General features: G+C 38.9%; 1 protein-coding gene across 11 annotated transcripts in view; it reads right to left on the minus strand.

Annotated features, from left to right (window-relative positions):
- The window catches only part of HECTD4 (HECT domain E3 ubiquitin protein ligase 4), a 165,778-nt gene that overhangs the window by 83,560 nt on the left and 58,616 nt on the right, over positions 1-23,602 (minus strand). For 8 of the 11 annotated variants that reach the window (XM_032471594.1, XM_032471601.1, XM_032471596.1 and 5 more), the window contains exons 8-18: positions 19,330-19,522; positions 15,235-15,393; positions 11,302-11,415; positions 10,407-10,547; positions 6,283-6,515; positions 5,761-5,906; positions 4,998-5,068; positions 4,265-4,370; positions 3,556-3,676; positions 2,741-2,869; positions 702-826 (exon numbers count right to left, since the gene is read on the minus strand). In XM_032471594.1, coding sequence (XP_032327485.1) covers positions 702-826; positions 2,741-2,869; positions 3,556-3,676; positions 4,265-4,370; positions 4,998-5,068; positions 5,761-5,906; positions 6,283-6,515; positions 10,407-10,547; positions 11,302-11,415; positions 15,235-15,393; positions 19,330-19,522 — 1,538 coding nt within the window. The remainder of the gene's footprint in view (positions 1-701; positions 827-2,740; positions 2,870-3,555; positions 3,677-4,264; positions 4,371-4,997; positions 5,069-5,760; positions 5,907-6,282; positions 6,516-10,406; positions 10,548-11,301; positions 11,416-15,234; positions 15,394-19,329; positions 19,523-23,602) is intronic. The other 3 variants (XM_032471599.1, XM_032471595.1, XM_032471598.1) reach the window with 1 other exon arrangement.

A 23,602-nucleotide genomic window follows, 5' to 3' on the forward strand; every position in this document is an offset into this window, starting at 1 on the left:
CAACCTGCCCCCCAACTCTCCAGGAATGGGCAAGAAACAGGGACATGAGGGACATGGGACAGACAGAGTTACTGGAGGAAAAGTTACACTGTAGGATTGTTTCAGGTCAGCATCTCAACACTGAAATCAACAATAATCACAGTATGTAACTCATCTCTAACAACAAGCCATAGTAGAAATTTTAATGGGGAGGATCGAGAAAGAGCTTTATTACTGGGAAAGAGAAGCTTACCCTACAGATCACACCTGTATTTGGAAAAGTAAAATTACAGTATAATCTTGAGATATCATGTCAGTGTCATCTTTTGCACAGCAGTTGATTGTCTGTATCATTGAATCACTTCTACCTCCTTAGAGTACTTGCCATAAGGAAACTAAGTACACAGGTGCTGATCTAGATAATGGAAAGAAAGGCCAATTTGGGAGTGATGATGGCAGAAGACCCAAGCGTCAGAGATGATGGTGTCCACCATAGCCCTTCGACCCTTATATGGTGGCTGTCAGCCCAGTCTCACCTAAAAGAACCATTAAAGAGCTGGCTTGCATTTGGCTTTGAAACACTTGCCATTTCGATCTATTCTCACAAAAATTCCTCTATATTAAATGAATATCTGATGCTCTGCTCTAAAAAATTTCTCTCTCATTAGCAAATTCTTCTTCCTGAAGGGCAGCAGGTCACAGCCCACAACACATTTCCTCACCTCTGCTCCCGGTCAGCTATGTCACTATTTATGAGGGCAGTTGTGACCTGCTGTAGCATTTCCAACACTTCATCACATCCAGTCAGGATTTGGGTGGCAAGAGCCAAAATACTGACCTTTAGTTCCTAGGTAGAAAATATCATCAAATTATTTTTAAGCTTTGTGATGAATATACACTCACAATGACAACATGAAATGATGCCTTTAATGATGCATTTCCAAATTAAATAATGAGGTGGCCAGAATAAGCCCAAAGCAGTAAGTTCCGCTAGGATGGCAAGTAGCAATTTGAGTTGGGAGGCTAAAGTCTGGAGTGCTGACAGAAATACGCAGTATTTCACGGGGAGCACACCGAGTCCCTAGGAGAAAAGGCATTTCTCCCATCCCCTCCAGCACAAGAGAGCTCCCGGTGGCCAGCCCAGAAACTGTCCAGGTGGAAGATTGCCTTGGGTGGTATGAGGATAGCTAAAGAGAAAAATAGAACAGTAAAAGGCGCATGTATAGGCGGTGAATAAAATGAGACAAAAACACAACATTCTGAAACAGTACAAGTGACCTTTTTACTTAATGTTTTAAACCATTACAGTTGAAAACAGGCAAGTTAAAAAATTCAATTAAAGTCGCAGGCAGTTAGTCTATTAAACATCAAAAATAACTATTAGAGAGTTCATGGCAGTACAAATACTAAATAATGTGTGAAAGACACTAGTTACAATCATAGAAATGTTTAGATTACAATTATTTTCTAGAAAGGAAAAAATACAACCAAACTAACCTTTTAGGTGAAATCTGTATCTTTTATTTTTCCTGGAAATACTAGACAAGGCAGCCTACTCTGCCATTTGCCAAGAGTATTTCCTTCCATGGGTTAATTAAGAATTTATAACATTTAGCCTTTCAAATAGAATACACCGGTTTTCAATGTTGGAATTTTCTGGGATCTTTTTGGGTATTATTAAGATATTTTCATCATTAAGAGAAAAGGAATTCTGAAGTGGCTAGAGAAAAATCATGGCTGAAGTCACACTAACCGTATCAGCCATCACCTACTGACTGCACGCCCCGAAGCACCGGACACACAGGCCTCGCTCTAATTCTCCCAGCAACCTCACAAGGGAGATGCTATGGCCCCTTTCTACCGAGTAGGAAACCAAGGCAAGAGAAGTTAATAAACAGTGTCAGGAATTTAAATGATTAATCCTGTTTAAAAACTGATTACATAATGAGATAAACCCATACATATGAACTAGCAGATTTACATAGTATACATGCTTAAAGGGGTAAGAAAAGGGCAAACTATAATCTTTAACTAGGGCTTCCTCACTTAATTTTTAAGTGTGGTTTAGTCAATGTTTTAAGGAAGAATCAAGCTCTTATTGATTTCTCTAATTCTCCCACAAATGTGAAGTTCTGAAGAATAATGCAAACACCACCATCAAGCATCTGTCAGAATTATAACCACCACAGCTATAAAAAAAAAAATCTGTGGATTGCTATAAATTGCTATGTGGGAATAAATTATTGAGTTACACAGAAGTTAACTTGAAAATAATTACCAAAAATGATATGAACTATAGATTCAGAAATCAGTCAATATAAGGATTGTGAGAAAATCAGCACCTTTTTAAAATTATTTGAATCAAGATAAACCAGCCAAAATGTCAAAATTGTTTTAAATGTTGTGTTCCAAGATTCATTTCTCTCTCTATAGATACATATTTACACATATAACTTTCGGGTGCGTCTGCGATCACTTGTAAGGGCCGTATTTTAATAGTTTTTAAAAAACGATGAAAATAAACAAAGGCACAAAAAGGTTGACAGGAGCACATGGATGACACATTATGAGAGTGTCACAAGTATGGTAACCACTGTGCAATGACATAAAAATCTATGAAATGAGTGACCTAATGTTACCTCTCACAAAATTATAAGCCACATGGTGAAATCTGACATCATCATACACAGAAAGTTAGCCAATTAAGCTGTGCTTTACACACTGGGTAGAAAGCATTGTTAGAATAAAGCTTGGTGTTTACCTGTACCTTCAATGTCTCTCCCTGCAAGGAGTTGTCACTGTCATCATTCTCATCAGGTTTAATCAAAATAGTGTTACTGAGAAGGTGGTTCTGAACTGCCATCAGATAGCGCAGGCAGGAGGATGCAGCCTTTAATACAAATAAGGGCATTTAAATAATCTAAACCCTACTCAGAGAAGGGCTCATGTAATCCTCATGTTTTTAAAAAAGATTTCGACAAGGGAAGCAAAAGAGAAAGTACAGAAAACAGACCAAGTTAGTTTCTCAGGAGACTTATTTCCATATGGCTTTTGATACATAATTTGACACATTTACCAATAACTTTCTGCCTTCTGCTATGTATTTCTCACTAATCACTCAGATACTTACTTGAATTTTGCCTCTTAATAATTCTGTCCTACCCTCTTCCCCTTACATGCATCTCCACGAGAGAAGATTCTACTCAAGCCCATAAAAGAATCTTTTGGTTCTTATCAGTCTCTGTAAACCACTGATGGTTTAGAAAACAATGCTAAATTAAAAATTAACAGGAGCGAAATCCTCAGGGTTTTAAACAAAGCGAGACTATCCAAATTCAGTCTAAGAATTTATTGCATCAAGACACTTAAGCAGGAGGAATAAAGTCTTTGGAGGAAGTAGCTCCAGTGGATTTGTCTAGTTCTACGTTTCTAAGACAAGCATGATCACTGACTTTCATCAATTAAGTCTATCCTTGCAAAGAATGTAAGTATGTGTGTACACATACATCTCAATTCAGTAAAATGAAAACAGGGACACGATATAATTCTGCTTTCATTAAGCACATTTTTACTTACAGGCACAGTTGAAAGGAGTTTTTGAAAATCATCTTTAGAGACAGTTTGGCACTTGGTGATTAAGATACAGGATTCTCGTACAACAATCTTCAGAATGTAGTGTAAAAGTTCATCATTTAGTCTTTAAAATGCAGGAGAAATGTAACAGTAAGATACTGATGGTTTATTAATAAAAGGATAAACTTTATACAATTGGGACAAGACGACAAATAGACAGTACAAAATTCATTGGTTCTTAAGCAAATCACCTTACTCAGTAATGATGCTAACAACTAGGTGTATTACCTAAATCTAACTTAGGGAATCAAAACAGTACCCAAGCACCTAGTCCAAATATTTTATAAATAGCAAAGAAACACCTTCCTCCCCTCACCAACTCTGACCACACCCTCACCCTGTCACAGACCAGCAATCTGAACGATGCCCTCCACCAAGTTTTCTTACATGAGTTCCACCCGTTATTTCTGCTAAGTACTCTTTGGCCAGGCCCACGTTACTTTATTCATAAAACCAAAATGTTTATTATCATTTCTGAGGGTGACTGTGGGATTCATTATCTTTCAAGTGACCCACAGTTTAGACTTCTCATGCTAATGACCATATGAGATATTTTAAGGGACTAAAGTAGATCAAATGTATTTAAATATAAATTAATTACTGAGAAAAACACAAAGAAAAAACTAGTAGTGAATGACATAACTGGTGTCACCTGTAATGATCATCCTCCTCGCTGCCAAATCGGTTGTTTTGAAGCTGTTCAGCTAAGTTGGTTAGGATCACATCCCGCAGTTGGGAGAGGCCGCTGTTTCTCTCTCCTAACACAGAATAAAGCTCCATAAACTACCTCGATAATTACTCTTAGAAAACTGATGCGATAAAAAAAGTTTTAAAATGAGCAGACTGTCAACCATCTAGGGGCACCAGGTATATGTACTTACACAAACAGAAACAGCAAAACTACATCACAACCAATCAGACTTCCTCTTCCCAGCACATCCTCATTAAAGTGTAGCTACTTTCTGGCTATTTCATGAAGTGTGATTTCTAATTCCTTGAACTAATGTTGCTTATAAATGCAGAGTGTCTTTAACGTGGTGAATTTTGTTGTTGTTGTTTAGTCTAACTTTAAAGTTGGGTTTTAACATGTGGGGAAAAAACTGGCTTACAAAACCCAAGAAATCGTCATATTTAACGTTCATTAAACATCTACAGTCAGGTACATTATGCTACACAGTGGGGAAGAAGGAGGTTTATAAAGCTTGATGATATATCAAGCATGGTTTCTGCTTTCAGTCTAGTTGAAGTGTTGGCATATGTGCAGATGCATTTTTAAAATAATACTGACTAACAGATATGAAGGAAAAAAAAATCTTAATACTCAGTCATTTCCTTAGGGAAAGAAAAGGATGGTTTTTCAAGGATAATTAAAGGATAATTCTCACCTTCTGTTAAGACCAGCTTAAGTAAGTTATTGATTTCAGTTTCACCTGGGTACAAGATATTTAAACCAGAGCTGAAATGACAGAAAATTCAAAAAGCTTTTAAACTCATGTTCTAGAAAATCCAAACTCTAAATTTTTATTAAAGATTCCAGTTTGAGTAGTTTCATCACTAAAAAAAAGCAATTGAGTCTAAATTCACTACTGTGATATAGCCCAATCACCTCCCTGATAAACGGTATCTCTCTCTCCTTCTCATGTCTGTGAATTACCAAAGTGATAGCTTATCGGAGGCTAGGCGCAGAACTAGGTAAAGGGAACTCAGCTGTAAAAAGTCAACGCAGTCAAGTCAGCTGTATGCAGACTGTGCGCCCCCCCAAACCATCTGCGTAGTACGGGGCAGAGCAAAGACTGGAATCCAGGTCTGCCAGCTGCCAAAGTCAGCTTCTTAACACCCTGCCACACGCTGTCCCACGTGAGAGGAACATCTACTTGTAAACCATCAAAATATCTACTTAAAGATTGTTTTCTTCCTTTTGTTGTTTTAAGATCCAAAAGTCGAGATGAGGAGTTATGTACATGGATGACTTGGGTTCTCTGGGAGTGGGGCCACAAACTTCTCTCCAGTTAAATTATCCTCTACACATAAGGTCCTAACTGTGGGATGGGGAAAGAGACATCTAGGCTACCAGCCTGCAGGGAAGATTCCAATGCGGTGCAGGAAAAGCCTTCTGCAAAGAGCACCAAGAAAACATGTGCTGATTACCTTATGGCAAGGCAGACTTCCTTCTGAATTTCAGGGCAAATCTGATCTTTTGGTGCCATCAGCAACTGCCAAAGAAGCAATCCCGACCGTCGAATGATGTCTCGATTCCTTTCAGTTTGTGGGCTGAAGAAAAATTTAAACACCACCTACAGAAACATAACGGGAATATCTAAAAATGCTAATTCTACTGGGGATAAAATTATCCTTATGAAGAAAGTACATTCTAGTTATTCTTATGAATAAATCCCAAGGTGGCTTCTTAACCACAATCTCTTCTATTGTGTAATGGTATAATTACAGTAAATATTTTACATATATTAATTGCAGTGAGCTACATATAGCAATGCTCTATTAACTGCAGTGCAATGAATATGATGATAATTCTAATTACAGGATTAGAATGTGTTAAGATGTAAAACAGGAATGTTATTAAATTTTTCTTCTGGTAGAAATTTGCTGGCTGAAGCCAAGGTTTTGTGTTTCTTTTTCTCTATTTTATTTACCTCAAAACAGTGTATTTACCTGAAAGACAACGAGAATGCAGCGTATAATACAGGTGTCTCCGTTAACCATGGCCTTCTCCATAATGTCACAGATACTGCTGAGGTGGTGTGCTTCGATCGGATGCTGCTTGCCCAAGACACTTGTGATTGGAAGATTGGGGTTGGTAGCAAGAAGATTGAGTTGGTGTATGCACATCGCACCAACGTGGTGCAATAATTGGTTTATAACCTCATTCGTGGTTATAGCCTCATCTAGAAGATGAAAAGGAAATTCAGTGAGGAAAGACACCTCTGTGGGTGGTCCCCAAGGAACATATCTCTGGTTTATAAAAGGCACACGCACACTAGGAAACAGTATCTTGGCTCCAATCTCTTCTACTCCTGCTGGAGAACCCACCTCCCTGCCATAGAACGCTGAGACGAAAACACTTGGGAATTTCCATTTTTTAAAGAGCTTAAGTAGCTACCACTTCTTGAGCCCTTTCCATATGCTAGACAATGGGCAGAATGCTTTACACGCATCACCTCACAGTATCGTTGTAAAATTTGACTATTTCAGTTCTGTTTTGCAGATGAGTATATCAGGAAGGTGCAGTAACTCGCCCTAGGTCACACAGATGTTAAGGAGTAGAGCTGGGATTTGAATTCAAGCCATCTTAGCTCAGATTCCATGCTGGTAACTCTTCTAGAAAAATCTCTTCATCTTCTATGCCTCCTTTATAGTGGAACCCAGCACCCTCCTCAGGCCAGAAATATCTCCTCCCACAGTATCTCAAACATTGTGATCTCATTTAGTCACCAGACCCTAGACAGCCATCAGTTCAACTTCGTGAGAGCTGACAAGCACCCTCTTATATAATAATAAATGCCTCCTGGATGGTTACAGGCATTCAGGGAATGCAGGTGAAAATAATCTAAACAGGCAAAGTGCAAAAAGAAATAGCTTTTTTCCTTAAACCAGCTGAAATGAACTACCTAAAAGGAAAAAGAGGCAAGCTTGGGTCAGGGAGTCTTAGAGCTGCAAAAGGATTGTGGGCACTGGAAACTATGAGGAAAGGATCATGGAAACCCAACAGAAGGTAAACCGTGCCCAAACTAAACTTTTCAGTTGTGTATTAACCCTAGGGCTGGCTGGGTCCCGCTCTCTTCTGTGCCTTTGTGAGTCTTGGCCTTACAACAGAATTCAGGTCAGTACTGTGCAGTACTGTGCAAGGTAGCTTTCAAAAAGACCTTTCATTAAATGAGGTCCTTAATGTTTATCCTGAGTTAGATGGGAAGCCACTGGAGATGTCTGAGCAGAGGAGTGACAAATCCGACTACAAGATTGTAAGAGGCTCATCTCCACACAGCAGCCAGAGTCTAAGAGGCGTGGAGGAGGGTGACTGCAGAAGTAGGAAGACCAGCGGGGTTGGGGGCTGCTAGGATAATCCAGGTGAAGACGATCACCAACAGAGCAGAGGGAAATGGTCAGACTTGGGCTACATCTTGAAGATAGGAGTTGGCAGGATTTGCTGATGTCCTTTTGGGTGTGGGATAATGAGAGAAAGAAAGTCAAAGATAACCCTGCGTGTTTGGTCTGAGTATATGAAAGAATAGTGATCCAAATACTGGCTGGCATATGGGGGACCCAGTAGGTATAGATCTGTGGGGGGAGATACAGGGAGTTTGTTTTTGACATGTTAAGTTGAAGATGTTAGACATCCAAATGGAGGTGAATACACAGTCTGGAGTCCAGGCAAGAGGCTTGGAGTTAACAACTTGGAGTCAATAACATATAGATAAACAGCAAAAAAGAAAAGAAAGTTATCTTTTCTACCTTTCTCAAGATAAAATGTACATATGCCATGAAGTTCACCCATTCTAAGTGCAAAATACAATTTTTTAGTAAATTTACACAAATACCAAAATCAAGAATGAAAGCAGAGAAATTACTGCTGACCCTATAAAAATTAAATTATAATACTATGAGCACCTTTATGCCAAGAAACAAGAAGACTTAGATAAAGCGCACAAGTTTCTAAGAAGACACAAATTATCAAAACAAACTCAGAAAGAAATAGAAATAGGTAACAGATAATTTCATAGCCTTAAAGTATCACCTCTCCCAAAATATTTATTAATTACTGAGGTAATTAAGATGTGTCCATAAATTCTCTGATGCTTTTCCTTCCAGGAGGGGGCGCTCAAGTGGGCTTAATATCTTGCTTCTAACAAACAGATTTTGGAAAGGGAAAAGTAGTAACTTTGCAGTGAAAAAAGATGGCATTTCAACCAAGTGATCAATCCTAGTTTCACTAGTAATAAGTCATGTTGCTATCACGTACCCTGTGATGTGATGTGATGAGAAAATTACTTCCCCTCTGCAGTACTCTTCCCCAAAATCTACTACCTCAGTTTAAAATGGGAAAACATCAGACGACCCCAAACTGAGGTCTTTTTCCCCAGTATTCATTAAAAATGTCCTTTTCTAGTCTTCAGATAGGTTCACTCTATCCATCTACATCCAAGTTTGTTAATTCTTTCTTCCACCTTCTCGAATCTGCTTTGAGCCACCCTGATGGTTTTTTTTTCAGTTCCTGAACTTTTCAAATCCAGAATTTCCAACTAGTTCTTCTTCTTCTTTTTTTTTTTTTTTTTTGGTTAATAAATTATTTGTTGAAATTCTCTATTTGTTTAATCATGGTCATCGTATTTCCTTTAATCTTTAAATGTCATTTCCTTTTGTTCTTTGGATTTATTTATAAAGGCTACTTTAAAAATCTTCATTTGCTAACAAGTCCAATATCTGAGTTTCACCCTGAGGTGTTTAGCTACGGATTTCTCCAGTTTGTTTTTTTTTAATCCTCATTTCCATTTTACTTTCTACTTTCATTTGTTTATTTTTATTATCCTTCTTCTTATTTTTAAGCCTGCCTTCCTAGGGGTCACCCCGCCTGGGTCAGAGGTTGTACTCAAACACCTTGGGCCAGTAATTCTTCCACCCTGGATGGACTTGTGTGTTTTGGGGGAAGCACATCAAAGTTTAGGCAGTTTTAAACTTTTCCCTGATTTTCATTTTCTGCTGGGCCCCCTCAAATCTCTGCATGTGTGTATGCAGGCTCATTGGCAGGCATGCCTGTGTGAATAGGTTGGGCCCTCTCTGGCTTTCTCTGTGTGGATGTGTGGGGAGCTCATAAAAGCCCTTTGTAGCTTTCTCACTCCCCAGAGCTCACAAGTAAAATTCTGGCTAGTCTGCTGGTTCGCTGCTGGCCCTCAACAGGACCACAACCTCAGGCTAAGCCACCGGTTTCTCTGTATGCCACCAAGACGACTACTGTTGCAGACATCGCTGCTGAGCATGAGTTTTTTCCCTGCTCTGCTCCAAACCAAGTCAGCCCCCTCTGACAGCAAAGCTGCTCGCTGACATGACCGGCCCCACCCTGGTGGAGCTACTGCACTGACCGGGCTTGAGGTGGTGGGAAAGGAGTATCCCCAGCTAAGAACACCACAGACTTCTACTGTTCTTAACCAAAGTTCAGTGGTTTGTTGTTTGTTTTTTTTTTTGTTTGTTTTGTTTTTTAATGAATACCACTTCTCAATTTGGCGTAAGCCTTTGGTCAATTTCCAGAGCCTAGAAATAGTTATTTTTGATAATTCAAGTCCATTTTGTTATTGCTTTATCGGTAGAGGATTTGCTGAGCTACTCACTGCTCCGTATCTCTTAAGTTGACTTAATATTAACTTAATATTAAAATCTGAATATTAAGAAACATAAAGGTCCTTACCAGTAATTCTATCAAATTATAAGTTTATGTATAAGTAAATCGTTATTGATGCAAAGCAAAGTAACAGCATATATAATCCCATGCCGAGTACAAATATAGAGCCAATTTTTGACCCAAAGTTCTGACAACTTCAAAAGGGACACAACAATTTTCCTTTTAAAAAGTCTGTAGACCGCCTCAAAAGCTCTATTTATTTACACACTTATTTACTCAATTACAAACCAACCAGATAACTAGAATTTTTGCCTTCTCAATTCAAAGAGGGAAGGCTGTTGACACATGTGTTGTTTGGGCTGTGTTCCCGCTTACTAACGCTGCTGCGCTCTCTCACACTTCATGAGGGAAACTCTCTTCCTGTGGGACTACGAGTGCACCTCACCTTTGGGCTCAGTGATGATGTGGCTGACTCCAAGTCTCTGACAGACGTAATGGAAGGCCTGATTCCCAGGATTACACCACTGATCGATATAGTCATTCGAGCACGTCCACAGCATGTTGTTCACCGTGTCATAACAGGCGCCTGCAAAAAGAGCATCCTTTATTCAACCAGCATGTCATCTGCTTGTATACATACTTCTCAGAAGCACTGCTAAAGAAAGGAAGGGCAAAGATTCTCCCCAATGCTGATAAGCCACGTCCCCACTCCCAAATTATTTACCTGGCAAAGCATTAAACTGGGGTTCAGTAAGAAGGCAGGATTCAATTCCTACTTTGCTTAAGTCCTATGTGAGAATAGAATAACTCTTATGGAATAGATAGTTCTTAGTAACTGATTTACATGTGACCTTTTTAATTCCAAATTAATTCCAAATTTAATTCCAATTTAAGTGGCTTACATTAAAACCCAGGTACAACAGGACTAATGATCACTGATACACAATAAAAGCCTTAGTAACTGAGCCCAAAACTTAGATGTGAGCTTCCTAGGTGCCAAGGCAAAGAGGAAAATCGGATGTCTTACATAACGCTCATTTTTAAACAATAAGAAGTATATCAATTCCTTTGGGGAAATAAACCTTTTTATGGCATGAACTTTGAGAAGAATTTGTTACAGGTATCATCACACAACCTAATGGAAAGTATCTTTCACAGTAATTTATGCAGAGGAATTTCAAATATGGCAATTTCTTATATTAATCCTCAAAATTAAACAGTAGCATAAAAGATTCTCTCTTTCAAGGAAACTACAATGCCGCAGGGAATTGGCAAAATTTTCTGAGAGAAACTGCTAAACCTCTGAATTCTCCAAGGCAGTGTGGGCATTTATTTCTTACCCAGTCCTGGTACAAGAGCACCACGCCCCAGAGAGCTTCCAGCAGCATCTATGAGATCCGCACGACTCGTGAACTGACCATCCGAGATGTTGTACACCAAGCTAGAGGCTAGGACTTCCAAAACAAACATTAAGCTGTTTAATAAGCCTTAAGATGATGGTTAGTCTACTTTTCAAAACTTAAACTTTAGCCTCTTAACAGGACTTTCATAAAAATCACATTTTTTTTGGTTGTCTGCTGGTGGCGACAATGAGGAGACACACATAAGACCACAAAAGAAACTGTCACAAAGTCTCCTCCAATATAGTGAACCATATTTTCGAAAGTGTTTTTAAAATGACAACTTTTGCATGCAGGTTTTTTTCAGCATAGGTTGTCAAAGGGGTAATTGCAAGAGGAGTTATGATAATCAATATACATTAATTACATTAATTATGTAACAACATTTATAGGAAATACTTTACAGATAATTGGTGCTCAATAAAGGTTCGTGGATGCTCAAACACAGTTCAGTTGCTAGCCTTCCAAGCCCTGGCTCTAGCACTCGGAGACACTTTGGCCTTTTCCTTTAACACAGGATAGTGTTGTGATGACAAGCATGAGCTTTCGGATTCTGGGTTTCAATTTCAGCTCCACCACTTCTGTGTGACCCTGGGAAATTTACCAAACCTCTCAGCTTCCTCCTATGTAAAGTGGTGAGAATAAAAGTGCCTACTTTATACAGTTGCTGTGAAGATTAAGCGAGTTAAAATATGTCAAGAATCTCCACCAACACTTACGTGCTAGCTGCTATTATTATTTTTTTTCTCTCTGAAAAGGATTTACTGTGCACAGAGGGGACGCAGCTCCATCCTTCTTGGCGGGCTGCTTTTCTCAAGGCGGCCAGGACATTACTTAGCTCCTCTCTCTTCCTCCTGGCACAAGGGTGTGTCCCCACTCTTCTTGATGAACTCGAGGGCCTGCTTGTCTTTGGAGATCCTGAGCATCTCCATGGCATGCACTCCTGAGGGGTGAAGCCACACACCCACTGGATCATGTCTCCTACGCACTTGGTGAGGCCCCGTGGCTGTGGCTACGCCCCAGCTCGCTCATGTTCATGGTCACCCCATGGCCCTTAGGCACAGCCATGGCTGCCGCGGCCGAAGGAGTTAGCTGCTGCTATTATGATTATTTTCTTCCCTACTTTCCAACAGAAAATTCTAGCACTGCCTCTCAAGTTTCTTTTTCTTATTCCCATCACCCTAGTAATCCAGATTCTCATCACGCCTGACTTGAGCTATCATCTAAACTGTACTCTTTTGTTTCTTTTGTATTTTCTATTGTTCCATCCTGCACACCAACAAAATTTTCTTCTCCAAATCGCTTTTTTCATGGTGTTTACCATGCATATGCCTTTCCCCCACGTGGCCACTCATATTAATAACAGCCATTTTTCATGACTTAGAACTTCATGAAGTCTCCCTTCTGCCACACGGGACAATGCCCCTTTCTTTCTGATTCTGCAGCACTTCCGTCTGCTCCCCAGGGTGCAGGCAGTGACACAGCACTGTGCAGCATTTTCTGGTTGTTTCACACACCTGCATGGTTCCTCCCAACCAGACTGTGAGCTCACGGCAAGCATCTCTTCTTCCACTTACTGAGTAGCCTCCTCACAGAACAATGTGGGATAAGACATAGAAGGAATTTAAACATTTATTTTTTATTTGTTGGTCTAAAATAGAATCACTGGGTAAGCTATACCTTCATGAAAACATGGCACCATGAAGGCCTGTTTTAAACAAATGGGGCCAACTTCAATTGAAGAACAAAGCCATGCCAAGGAGACTAAAAGATTTCATAAGACCAACAGTCAATAAAAAGACAAATAGCCGAATTTTTAAATGGACAAAGCATTTGAATAAATATTTCTCCAAAGAACATATACAAATGGCCAATGGGCACAAGAAAAGATGTTCAACATCATTAGTCATTAGGGAACTACAAATCAAAACCACAGTAAGATAATTTCATATCCACTAGGATGGCTATTTAAAAAAAAAAAAAAAAGGAAAGTAACAAATGTCAGAGAGGATGTGGAGAAACTGGAACCACTGCTAATGAGAATATAAAATGGTGCAGCCACTTTGGAAAAGCTTAACAGTCCCTCCAAAGGTTAACATACAGTTACCATATGACCCAGAATTCTACTCCATGTGTATACCCAAGAGAAATGAAAACATGTGCACACAAAAACTTGTACATGAATGCTCACAACAGCATTATTCAAACAGCCAAGAAACACAAACAACCCAAATGTCAACAAAATGGAACATATCCACACCAATATGATTTGGCCATAAAAAGAAATGGAGTAACGATTCATGCTACAATACAGATGAGCCTTGGAAACATTACGTTTAAATAAATTAAAAAAAAAAAACCTCAGTCACAAAAGTACATATATTATATAATTCTGTATATATGAAAATTCTAGAATAGGTAAATCCATAGACAGAAAGTAAACTGGTGGATGTCAGGGGCTGGGATGAGGGGGAAAAAAGTGAATTATTGCTAATGGGCACTGGGTTTCTTTTTGGAGTGATGGAAATATTCTAGGATTAGATAATTGTGATAGTTGCACAACTCTGTGAATATACTAAAAACCACTAAACTGTATGCTTTAAAGGGGCGAATTTTATGGTATGTAAGTTATATCTCAATAAAGCTGTTATTTTTTTCAAAATAGAGTAATAATAAAATTACATCATTTATTCAAGGGCTGAAGGGGACATGCTGGTCACATGTTAGAGAAAACAAGCTACTGAGAAAAAGTCTAACCAATTTGATTCTAAAGGCAAAAGAGTTTTGAAGTTGTTATGAATATCTAAAAACGAAACATACACAACTATTTGAAATGGCCTGAAATGGCCTAAAAGTTAAGTTGATAATAGATAAATGATTTTGTTTAAACTGCTGAGGTCAAATTTATATTTGCAGGCTTAAGTTAGAGTAAGAAATGTTTTCTTAAATACTCACTTAAATGTAAAATATGACCCTTTAATGGAACTATAAGAAATTATATAGAGAACAGAATATGAAATATTAGAAAATGAAAACAAATAAACTGATTCTAAAACAGTTTAATTTTATGTACCTAAACAAATCAAATCTCAAAGAAAAAAGAATATAAAAAAATAGGTGTTACCATATATAAAAGGAATATTTTGGGGGGTTTTGTTCTTGTTTCTAGAAATACTCTAACATACTCTATTGCATATGAACACCAAACAATAGTGTGAGATATTATTAGCCTATTATTTTTTACAGGTTGGGAAAACTGAAGCTCAGAGGGGTTAAATGATGTCCCTAAGGTAAGAAAGATAGAAAATTGCAAAGTAAAAAGACTCATTTTTTGAGTCTACATTTTATTTAACTATTTGTCCACTCTGAAGCCAAAATCACATTGCTTTAATTACTATAGTGTGCCTTGCTCTTTTATAAAAACATACGTACACTTAACAACATTAATGAAATTTTGCATGTACTTTGTGTGATATACACACATTCTGCTTAACATTTCGTATATGTGTCCTAAAATGGAGGCACTTCACAGACTTATTTTAACAGCTCTACAGTGGGTAGAGTTCTTGCTGTGTCAATAGTAAATTATGTGCCAACAGATTCTTCTATTTCCTAAAATTTTCCTGACCTCATTATTATTTCTAGTAATTTTATAGGACAATAGTTTTCAGAAGTGTACTATTACATCACCTATAAAAATTCTATTTTTAATTCCTCCTAGCCTGTAACTATACTGATAAGGGTTTTTGTTGTTCTCAAGCTATTGCAAACAATAGTTTAAAAGATTAAGTTTTAAATCACTAATAGGAAAAAACTTAAATTTCAACGTTGGGGACAAACTGGGAAAAAAGACACAAAACAAAGCTCACTTACTTTTTAAAGATGACAAACCACTTGTTCCACCAAAAAGAGACCGAGTGGCAGAGCTGCCTGATCCCCCTGGAGGCGGGACCAGCATCACCAAGTATGTGCCGCAGGTATAAATGGGTGTCTTTCGAAGCATTTTTAGAGGAAGACCACAGCTAGTATTTGCTGGTAAAAGGAATGAAAATGGTGAGTAGAAACAGTTGACACACAGATCAATTGGATTACCAAAACAGATGAGAGTATAATAAGGGGGTCCCAAATTCTAACAAGGATATACTCAGATTCAGAAAACAGAGCAAGAAGTAACAAGCTAAGGAAAAAATAATGATCTTCTGGACCACAGTCTGGTCCCAAACCTCCTGAGTTACATGAGCTGAACATTTCTCAAAGGTGTTCCCAGAATTCAATAAGCCCTTATGTCTCTTAAAAAAATCTTTCAAAAGAATGAATCCTCACATGGACTAACCCTCAAAATAAAAAAAGAATCCTACTGTTTGTGCTTCCCCTAGGAAATGGTAGCTCAAGTAGAGAGCTCTTCATTTTATGTAGAACAAATTCTTTACAGGTTTGTGATACTACCTTCATTACAAACAACTTCGAACATGAAATCAGCCAGAAATTTCAACCTATAGCTAATGAATAAAAGCTCTTACAATTATCTATCACAAAATAATTTTATGCCTGCAGGATTTATGACCCATGATGTATTTTTTTTAGGGTCAGTGACATAAACTATCATTAAGAAAATAATTATTGTTTCTAATCACGAGGTATAAAGTATACTTTAATTTTCTTACTCATTGGCAGATCTGAAAATGCAGGGTGAGTTCAAAGATTTTTCTCTATATTAGTCTAGTGAGGACCAATGACAGCAACTGAAAGTCAGTCAGAGTGTTTTACCCAGGAAGCTGTCAGGGTGTAAAATATAATTGTTTACAGTGACGTAAAATTGTCTTTAGATGATTTAGATTAGAAAAATAAGACAGGTGAAACCAAATCTGTCATCTGTTTTGAATGCTTGTGCTTCTACAAAGCTACATTTTTTAAAAAAAACTCCAAGCCCCCAACAAGTATATTCTTCACTTAGGACACAAATCCAGTAGCATAAATTTCCGTAAGTAAGAAACCCAAGAGGGGGAATGACTGAAAAGTTAGCAACTTTGTGAGCATATTTTCCCCGAGATATTTTTAACAGAACTACTCTTATTAACATGGTAATAGGTATTAGTTATCAGAGGATAAAAAATTCTAGACCCTCTGAATTAATTGTCAGAAGTCCATTTAGCTTATAACTGGTGAATTTTTATGCAGCAACAACATGTTAAATGAATAAAGACAGAATGTGCGTAAAAGTACAATGAGTGACTAAGACATATAAAATAGATAAACAGCAAGTTCATACTGTATACCAAAAGGAACTATATTCAATATCTCACAGTAACTTATGGTGAAAAAGAATATGAAAACGAATATATGCATGTTCCTATGGGACTGAAGCATGGTGCTGCACACCAGAAATTGACACAACATTGCAAACTGACTATACTTCAATAAAAAAAAGTACAATGAGTGAGATCATATATTTAGAATACAGATACCAGTTTTCACAGGATTCTAAATAAACCCTCGCTTTCTGAGTCTTCTTTTTGACTTCACCCATATTTTCTTATGCAACAAACACATTCCTTTAGTATTTCTATTGTGCAGGGTAGGATTCAATTTTCTCCCAAAGGATAAATGCATATCAAGCCTTCACCTTGTCAGGAAAATATTTAGGTAAAAAGGACTGTCCCCTTACAAAGTATTTCCTATAACTCAAATTATCCACATACCCAAGTTATAAAAACTATTAATAAATTCTCCACTCATATTTGATACAATAGGGACGTATGGAAGTAAAATACGATTCTTAATTTCTAATATGGACTAATAAATATTTAAAATTTGATAGCTCAAAATAACAACAATAACCTGTAAGAATTAATCACAAATATTTCCTCTTCCTAACGTTTCAATATATAAAAGGATTAAAGTATAAAATTGCTTTAATTTCATTCAACATTAAATTTATTAAACATATTAATTCAGATACATTTTTCTACACATGGCATCTTTTTCAAGCCTTTTCTTTTACTACAGGTCACGATTTGTTATAAATTCATGTAGTTGTACAGAATATGAAAACTCTTCAAGAATAATAGTTCTTAACTTTTGGGGGATCATATATGACCTTGAAAATCACAATGACACATATAAGATGTAACTTAAAACTTTGGGGGAACATGTTTGTGAACTTCTGAAAGATTTATCCCAATTAAGAACTCCTGCTTTGAAAGTCCTAAACGGTGTATTTAGAAGGCTACCTTTCCCACCAAGCTAAAGAAGGCTGCCCAGAATGTGCAGTTAACAGTGCCACTGGTGTTACAACTGTTTAAAATTTATCAGGGACCACGAAAAGAAACTCGTGCTTCACCGAAGAAAAGTACCTAAACATCAAAAAACTTAAATATTACGGGAAAAAAACATTACAAAATATAAAATAAATAAAAAAAGGAAAGGAAACTCAACTTTATGTACCAAGCAAATGCCAGGTCTAGCAAACATGATGCTAGTCCTAAATTACATATTGATTTAAAAACAACAAAAAACTACAAAAAAAATACTATAATATAAAAACAAATTAATGTTTTATAGACCCTGGAAAAAAGAATTTTCAGCAAAGTACAAAAATTTAAAGCATTCCTTTCTTTAATTTTATAATTCTTTACCGTGGAATAGCTCAGAATGTCACTTCCATTTTAAATAACAGAACTGATAACTGAGCAAGGAAATGTAATTTGGATTAAAAAATTCTTGCTTTAATAAAAATTCCTTAAACAGTGAAAAAAGGGCAGCTACCTTTTCTTGAGAAAAGGAGAACAATAAAAATATATAAATTTGTCTTTCTAAATTAATTTGTCTTTGCGTAAAGAAACTCTAAGGATAAACAAAAACAAATAAATAGAGTTACCTACAGGGGGCAGCTTGGGGGCAAATTACAGAATATACCAGGATGTGGGAGTAAGATTTCTCTGCATATATCTTTTTATATTGTCTTCACTTTCAAACATATTATCCATTTTAAAATATTAAAGTACAAACTCTAAATGACAAATTCTAGAAAAAGCCATCTCTGTTGTGGAAGGTTTGCCTCTTGCTTGCTTGGTCAAGATTGTATTTAGTGAAGATGATGCTAAATATGAGTCTTTTACTTTACATTCATGAAGCATGTGCTAAACGTGAAATCAATTAATTTACACTAGCAGTAATGGTAAGGTATGTACAGTTAAAGACAGAGCTGTTTCGAATTATTAGAGACTCATGCTAATTCATGTCCACAGCCAGCAGCATGTATTAGCTTGGAATAAAAAAAAAAATGAACAATGACTGGAAGGACATAAAAGGTGAACTATGGAAAGCAAAGTGCTTTGTATGGTACACTGTAAGTCCTTAATAAAAAGTACTGCCTGAATTCCACAGGCAGCATGCACTAATTACAAGCTGATTACAACCAAGCCATTAAAAGACATGGAGGAATTGTGAAAGCATATTACTAAGTGAAAGACGCCAATGTGAAAAGGCTGCATAGTTATAAATCCAATTATATGACATTCTGGAAAAGGCAAAACTATGAAGATAATAAAAAGATCAGTGGCGGCCAGGGGGTGGGGGGTGGGGGTGGATGAATAGGAATTGTAGGGCAGTACCACTACTCTGGAGGAGACCAGACCGTAATGATGGAGACGTGTCATTATGCATGTGTCCAAACCCACAGAATGTACAACGCCAAGAGTGAACCCTAATGTAAACTATGGACTCTGGGTGATAATGACGTGTCAAGTGGGGTTCATCAGTTGTAACAAACCTACCACTCTGGCAGGGGACGTTGATAACAGGAGAGGCTATGCACACCTGGGGGCAGGAGCTCTATGGAAAATCTGTACCTTCCTCTCAATTTTGCTGTAAATTTAAACTGCCACTAAAAAAACAAAGTCTTAAAAGATATATATAGCTAACTGGAGCTACATAAGGTAAACACACAATGAGCGAAGTGCAGCCTACCTGCCTGGTCCTCTTTCAGGGTGTTGGAGATGGTGGAGCCGGTGAGGGCAGCCAGAGTTGCGGACGGGGAGGCTCGGTAGCGTGAAAGTCTGCTCAGAAGCATCTCGTTAATGCTTTTTGCAGACTCGCCCTCTTTTCTCATTAGAATTGTGCGTTCCTGAAGCGGGTTGGCTACAAATACACCATTTTCAAGCTAGAGGGGGGAAAAAAAGCCGTAAAATGAAATCTGTTTCCATTTAGTTAGCAAATTCCTACTTGAGAAGTATATCATTGTCATCTGGTTACTTGAAAACATTTCCCAAAATTGTACGTGAGTAGGTGTATACCTCAAAACTTACCTGCTCTACAGAAACTGAGAACAAAAAGAAGCCTATGAGAAGTTTGAGAGCTTTCATGTTTCATAACAGCCCAGATTTTAAAAGTGATCAGCCAAGTTTAATGGGTTCTACAAAAGGTTGTTGATTAAAATTCCTTATATTGAATTTCACAGGCAGCTCTAACTAATTACAAGCTTCTGACAGGTACAAGTAAGATGAGAGGAAAACAAATCAATCAGTTTTTGATTAACTATTAAGTACAACTCTGAGGATGTCTTCTTGAAATATAATTAGTGGCCAAAATCCAAACCCTGTATTAACAGCAGTTAACATGGGTATTGGCAGAGCAATGCTGGAGAAAGGCCGACTTTGTCTGGTGAAAATACATGCCAGCTTCAGCTGGATCCTTGCTGGTACTTGGCCGTTCTTCCTTCATCACTTGACTATTCCCCAGCAAAATCCCTGGAGTGGTGACTCCAAAATTCTTTCACCAATTTGGAGTCTGACTTTAAGCAGACCACCTGGTTTTCTTTATTGCTAAAAAAGATCCAGACCACTTACTGTAAGCTGCTCCCGCTCATCTTTCTTCCAAGTCAAGAATCTTTGTATCCAACTCGTATGTTCTTCCTTTCCTCTGAATTCAGAGGAAGAAGTACTGCACCTCGTGTTATTTAAGAAAGAAGCACTTCTGCTTCCTCTCTGACTGCTCCCTTAATTATCAGCTGTCTGCCCCTTCATGGTCAAGGTCTCCCTCTCTACTGATTTTCTTCTCCTCGATTTTGAATATTCACAAGTCTCTGAGATCCTAAAGAAAACCTTGGTAGCCCATTGCAGCATCATCCCTCTTCTCCACTTCCATTCATTGTCAAATGTCTCAAATATGTCTCATGCAGCCTCTGTATTCACTGCCCCCTTCAGACCCAATTCCTAGATCTGGCTGGAGTCTCAAAAACAGGTGGGCAGGACTTAAGAGAGAAAAGGAGTACAAAATGGCAAGGCTTCCAGAAGCAAATAAAAAGCAAAGGAGTCCAAAGTGAGAGGACAGTTAACAGAGAAGGGGCAAGAGAAAGAGAACAGATTCAGGAGCACGGCCAGGCAGGATTCCCAGAGAGGGCTGGACCTGCCGGAGGAGCCTTTTACAACACATTCACAAACGATAAGCGAAGGGGTTTCCTAGAGAGTTCGAAAATGCTGTTTCTATTCCCTCGCCCCAGCTTCTTAACCCTTTGCAGTTACTTATCTCAGCCCCTTCTAACAACTGGACATTCTTGATGGTCCACAAATAACCTAAAATCAAAATCATCGAACTTTTCCTTGACTTCCGTTGTAGGTTGTGCCATGGTTGTCAGTCTCAGTGGTAGAATGCAATCCTGGTTTGTTTCTTTTTAACATGAACACTTACCTGTGTGTAAGGTACTCTGCTAATGAGCAAAAACGAAAACAGTCCCTACCCTCCTTGCTATCCTCTTATTTGCTGGTTCCTATCTCCACTTACTTAAATGGGAGTTTGTCTGGATTAGACCTAGCCTCTGGCATCCAAGACCTCTGCCTGGAACACTGCCCCTGGATCCTTCTGTGTGTAGCTGGCTCTTTCTCATTGTTCAGGTTTCAGGTAGAATGTCACCTCCTCAAAGAGACCTTCCATGATTACCAATCTAAAGAAGAATCTCCACCCACCCACCTCCCACAAGCCAGAGCACATCAGCCAGTTTTGTTATCTGCACAGCACCTAACATTCTCTGAAATTATCTTACTCATTAGTTCCTTTATTGTTTGCCCTTCTGCCTCCCCCACCCCAACTGAATGCCGGATCCCCGACAGCAGGGATCCTGCCTGCTTGTTCACCAAATTTCTAGCACTTAGGAGGCATGCAATACATACTTGAAGCCTTGCTGAATAAACAAATCGGTGCCCTCACCCAAATCCAACCCCAACTCTCCGTGGCAACTCCCATGTTTCTATATAGAGACCCATCCTTGCTACAAAGATCTAGTCCTACTTTTCTAACTGCCTCCCACTCCCCAGCATTTTGACTAGAATAGTCTACTGTCACCTAAAATTTAACACATCCACATTTCACCATGTAACTTTACCCCCACCGTCTGGTTAGATTCATCTTAATCTTTGGGATGAAAAAGCTAGTACTGATTTAGAAAGGAGGGGAAGAGCCTGGGAGGAGTAAGGAGCAGCACAGTTAGTGGGGACTAACTTCCCTCCTGGCTGCCTCCCTGGCCCAGTCACCATTATCTTAAGCCCGATGACCAAATCAGCCTTGAATGGTCTCCCCGTTTCCACCTAGACCCCTATATGCCTCACTCTCCACCCACCAGCCAACGATCATTCACAAAGGTAAATAAAACCACGTCCTTCCCTGTTTGAAATCTGCAGAAGCTTCACAACCCACTTATAATAAAATCCAACCTACCAGTAAGGCCCATAGGGTCTGACATGCACTGACCACCCCTCCTCATCTGCCTCTGTTCCCCTTTCCCACCAGGCTTTCCGCCACACTGCCTTCTGTCACTCCTCCAAAATGCCAAGCTGCCTACTAAGGCTAGACCTGTACTTGCTGCTTCCTCTTCCTGCGCTACCTAACCTTTCTGATTTGACTAGGATCATCCCGGTTTTAGCACTGAAAGTCCCATGCCCCGAGGAATCGCTCGGGCCCAGACAAACAGGGACGGCTGGTCACCCTCTCTGTCAGGATGGATGGCACATCTCAGTTCAAATGCCCTTCCTCAGAACGGCCCTGTCTGCCAGGCAAACCAGAGTGGCTCCCCACCTTCACCCCCCTCACTCTCTTTTGCATTATCCTGTTTTATTTTCTCCCCAGCATTTATCACTAGCTGAAATTATTTTGCTCTTGTTGTTTACTTTCTTAATCCCTAACTCCCCACACACTAATGTAAGCACCTTGAAAACAAAGGCTTATTACCCTGTTACCCAGGCAAGGTACTGGATTAATACTGGATGAATGAAGGGCATCTCAGTCACCCAGATCATAATTTAAAGGAAATAATAAACCTGTAGGGTGAAGAGGGGAAGGGACCTAGTATGTCCATTACCATACTGACCATGTATTTAGAAAGAGACAGAATAAAACAGCACTAAAATTGTCACAGAATCTATCTAAAGAACAGCAGTTTATAGAAAGCGCATGGGGGCAGGAAGAACTCTCAGAACAAAACAGAAGTGAGGATGCAAAACATGTGCCCTGGAAAGGTAAAAAAGTCACCGAAGATTCTCAAGCTGGGATGTGCCCAGTATAGAAGTAACCAATCAAGCAGGAAAATTCCATGCCCCAGCCATTCTGTAGTCTTGAAGGCCAGAATTCTAAGTGTCTTAGAGTTTCACAAGGTCTGTGACTCCAAGCAGCAGACTGTCACACTGGTGGCCCTGGTGCCACAGACTCTGGGCGTGGCCAGTAGAAAGCATGATGCAAGTAGAGGCTTGATAAGCACTTGTCCTCCTGAAAAGCTCCCATCTGAAAGCCTGCCTCTGTGTTATCAAGAGGCTCAACCTGGATTACTGACCCCACGTGGAGAGAGACTCTGGAAGGTAAGAGGCCACTTGAAATGTTACAGGCCCATTCAAGCCCCAAGCGGAGGGAAGCTGCGGCTGTGACCTCAGCCTCACCTCGTGGAGAAGAACCACCCAGCTGAGCCCAGTTCACCCAAAACTCGTTGTTGCTCGAAGTCAGTTTTGTAGGCGGTCTGCCGAGCAGCGGCAGATACCCCAAGAGTCACAGAAATTCTAGGATCCAAATGTTAGAGGCTGTTCCACGTTAACAGTGTAACTATTAAATATACTTTAAGACCATCCTCTACCTTATATAACGATTAGTTATCTAATTCCATTCTGAGTTAATAAGAAATCATTTTGAGAGATAAGCACAGCTAGTTGGACCCTACTCCAGCTGCCTCTTCAGTTTAGGTAATCCTTCAATCCTTTACCTT

Source organism: Camelus ferus, chromosome 32, assembly GCF_009834535.1.
Source record: "Camelus ferus isolate YT-003-E chromosome 32, BCGSAC_Cfer_1.0, whole genome shotgun sequence".
Taxonomy (NCBI): Eukaryota; Metazoa; Chordata; class Mammalia; order Artiodactyla; family Camelidae; genus Camelus; species Camelus ferus.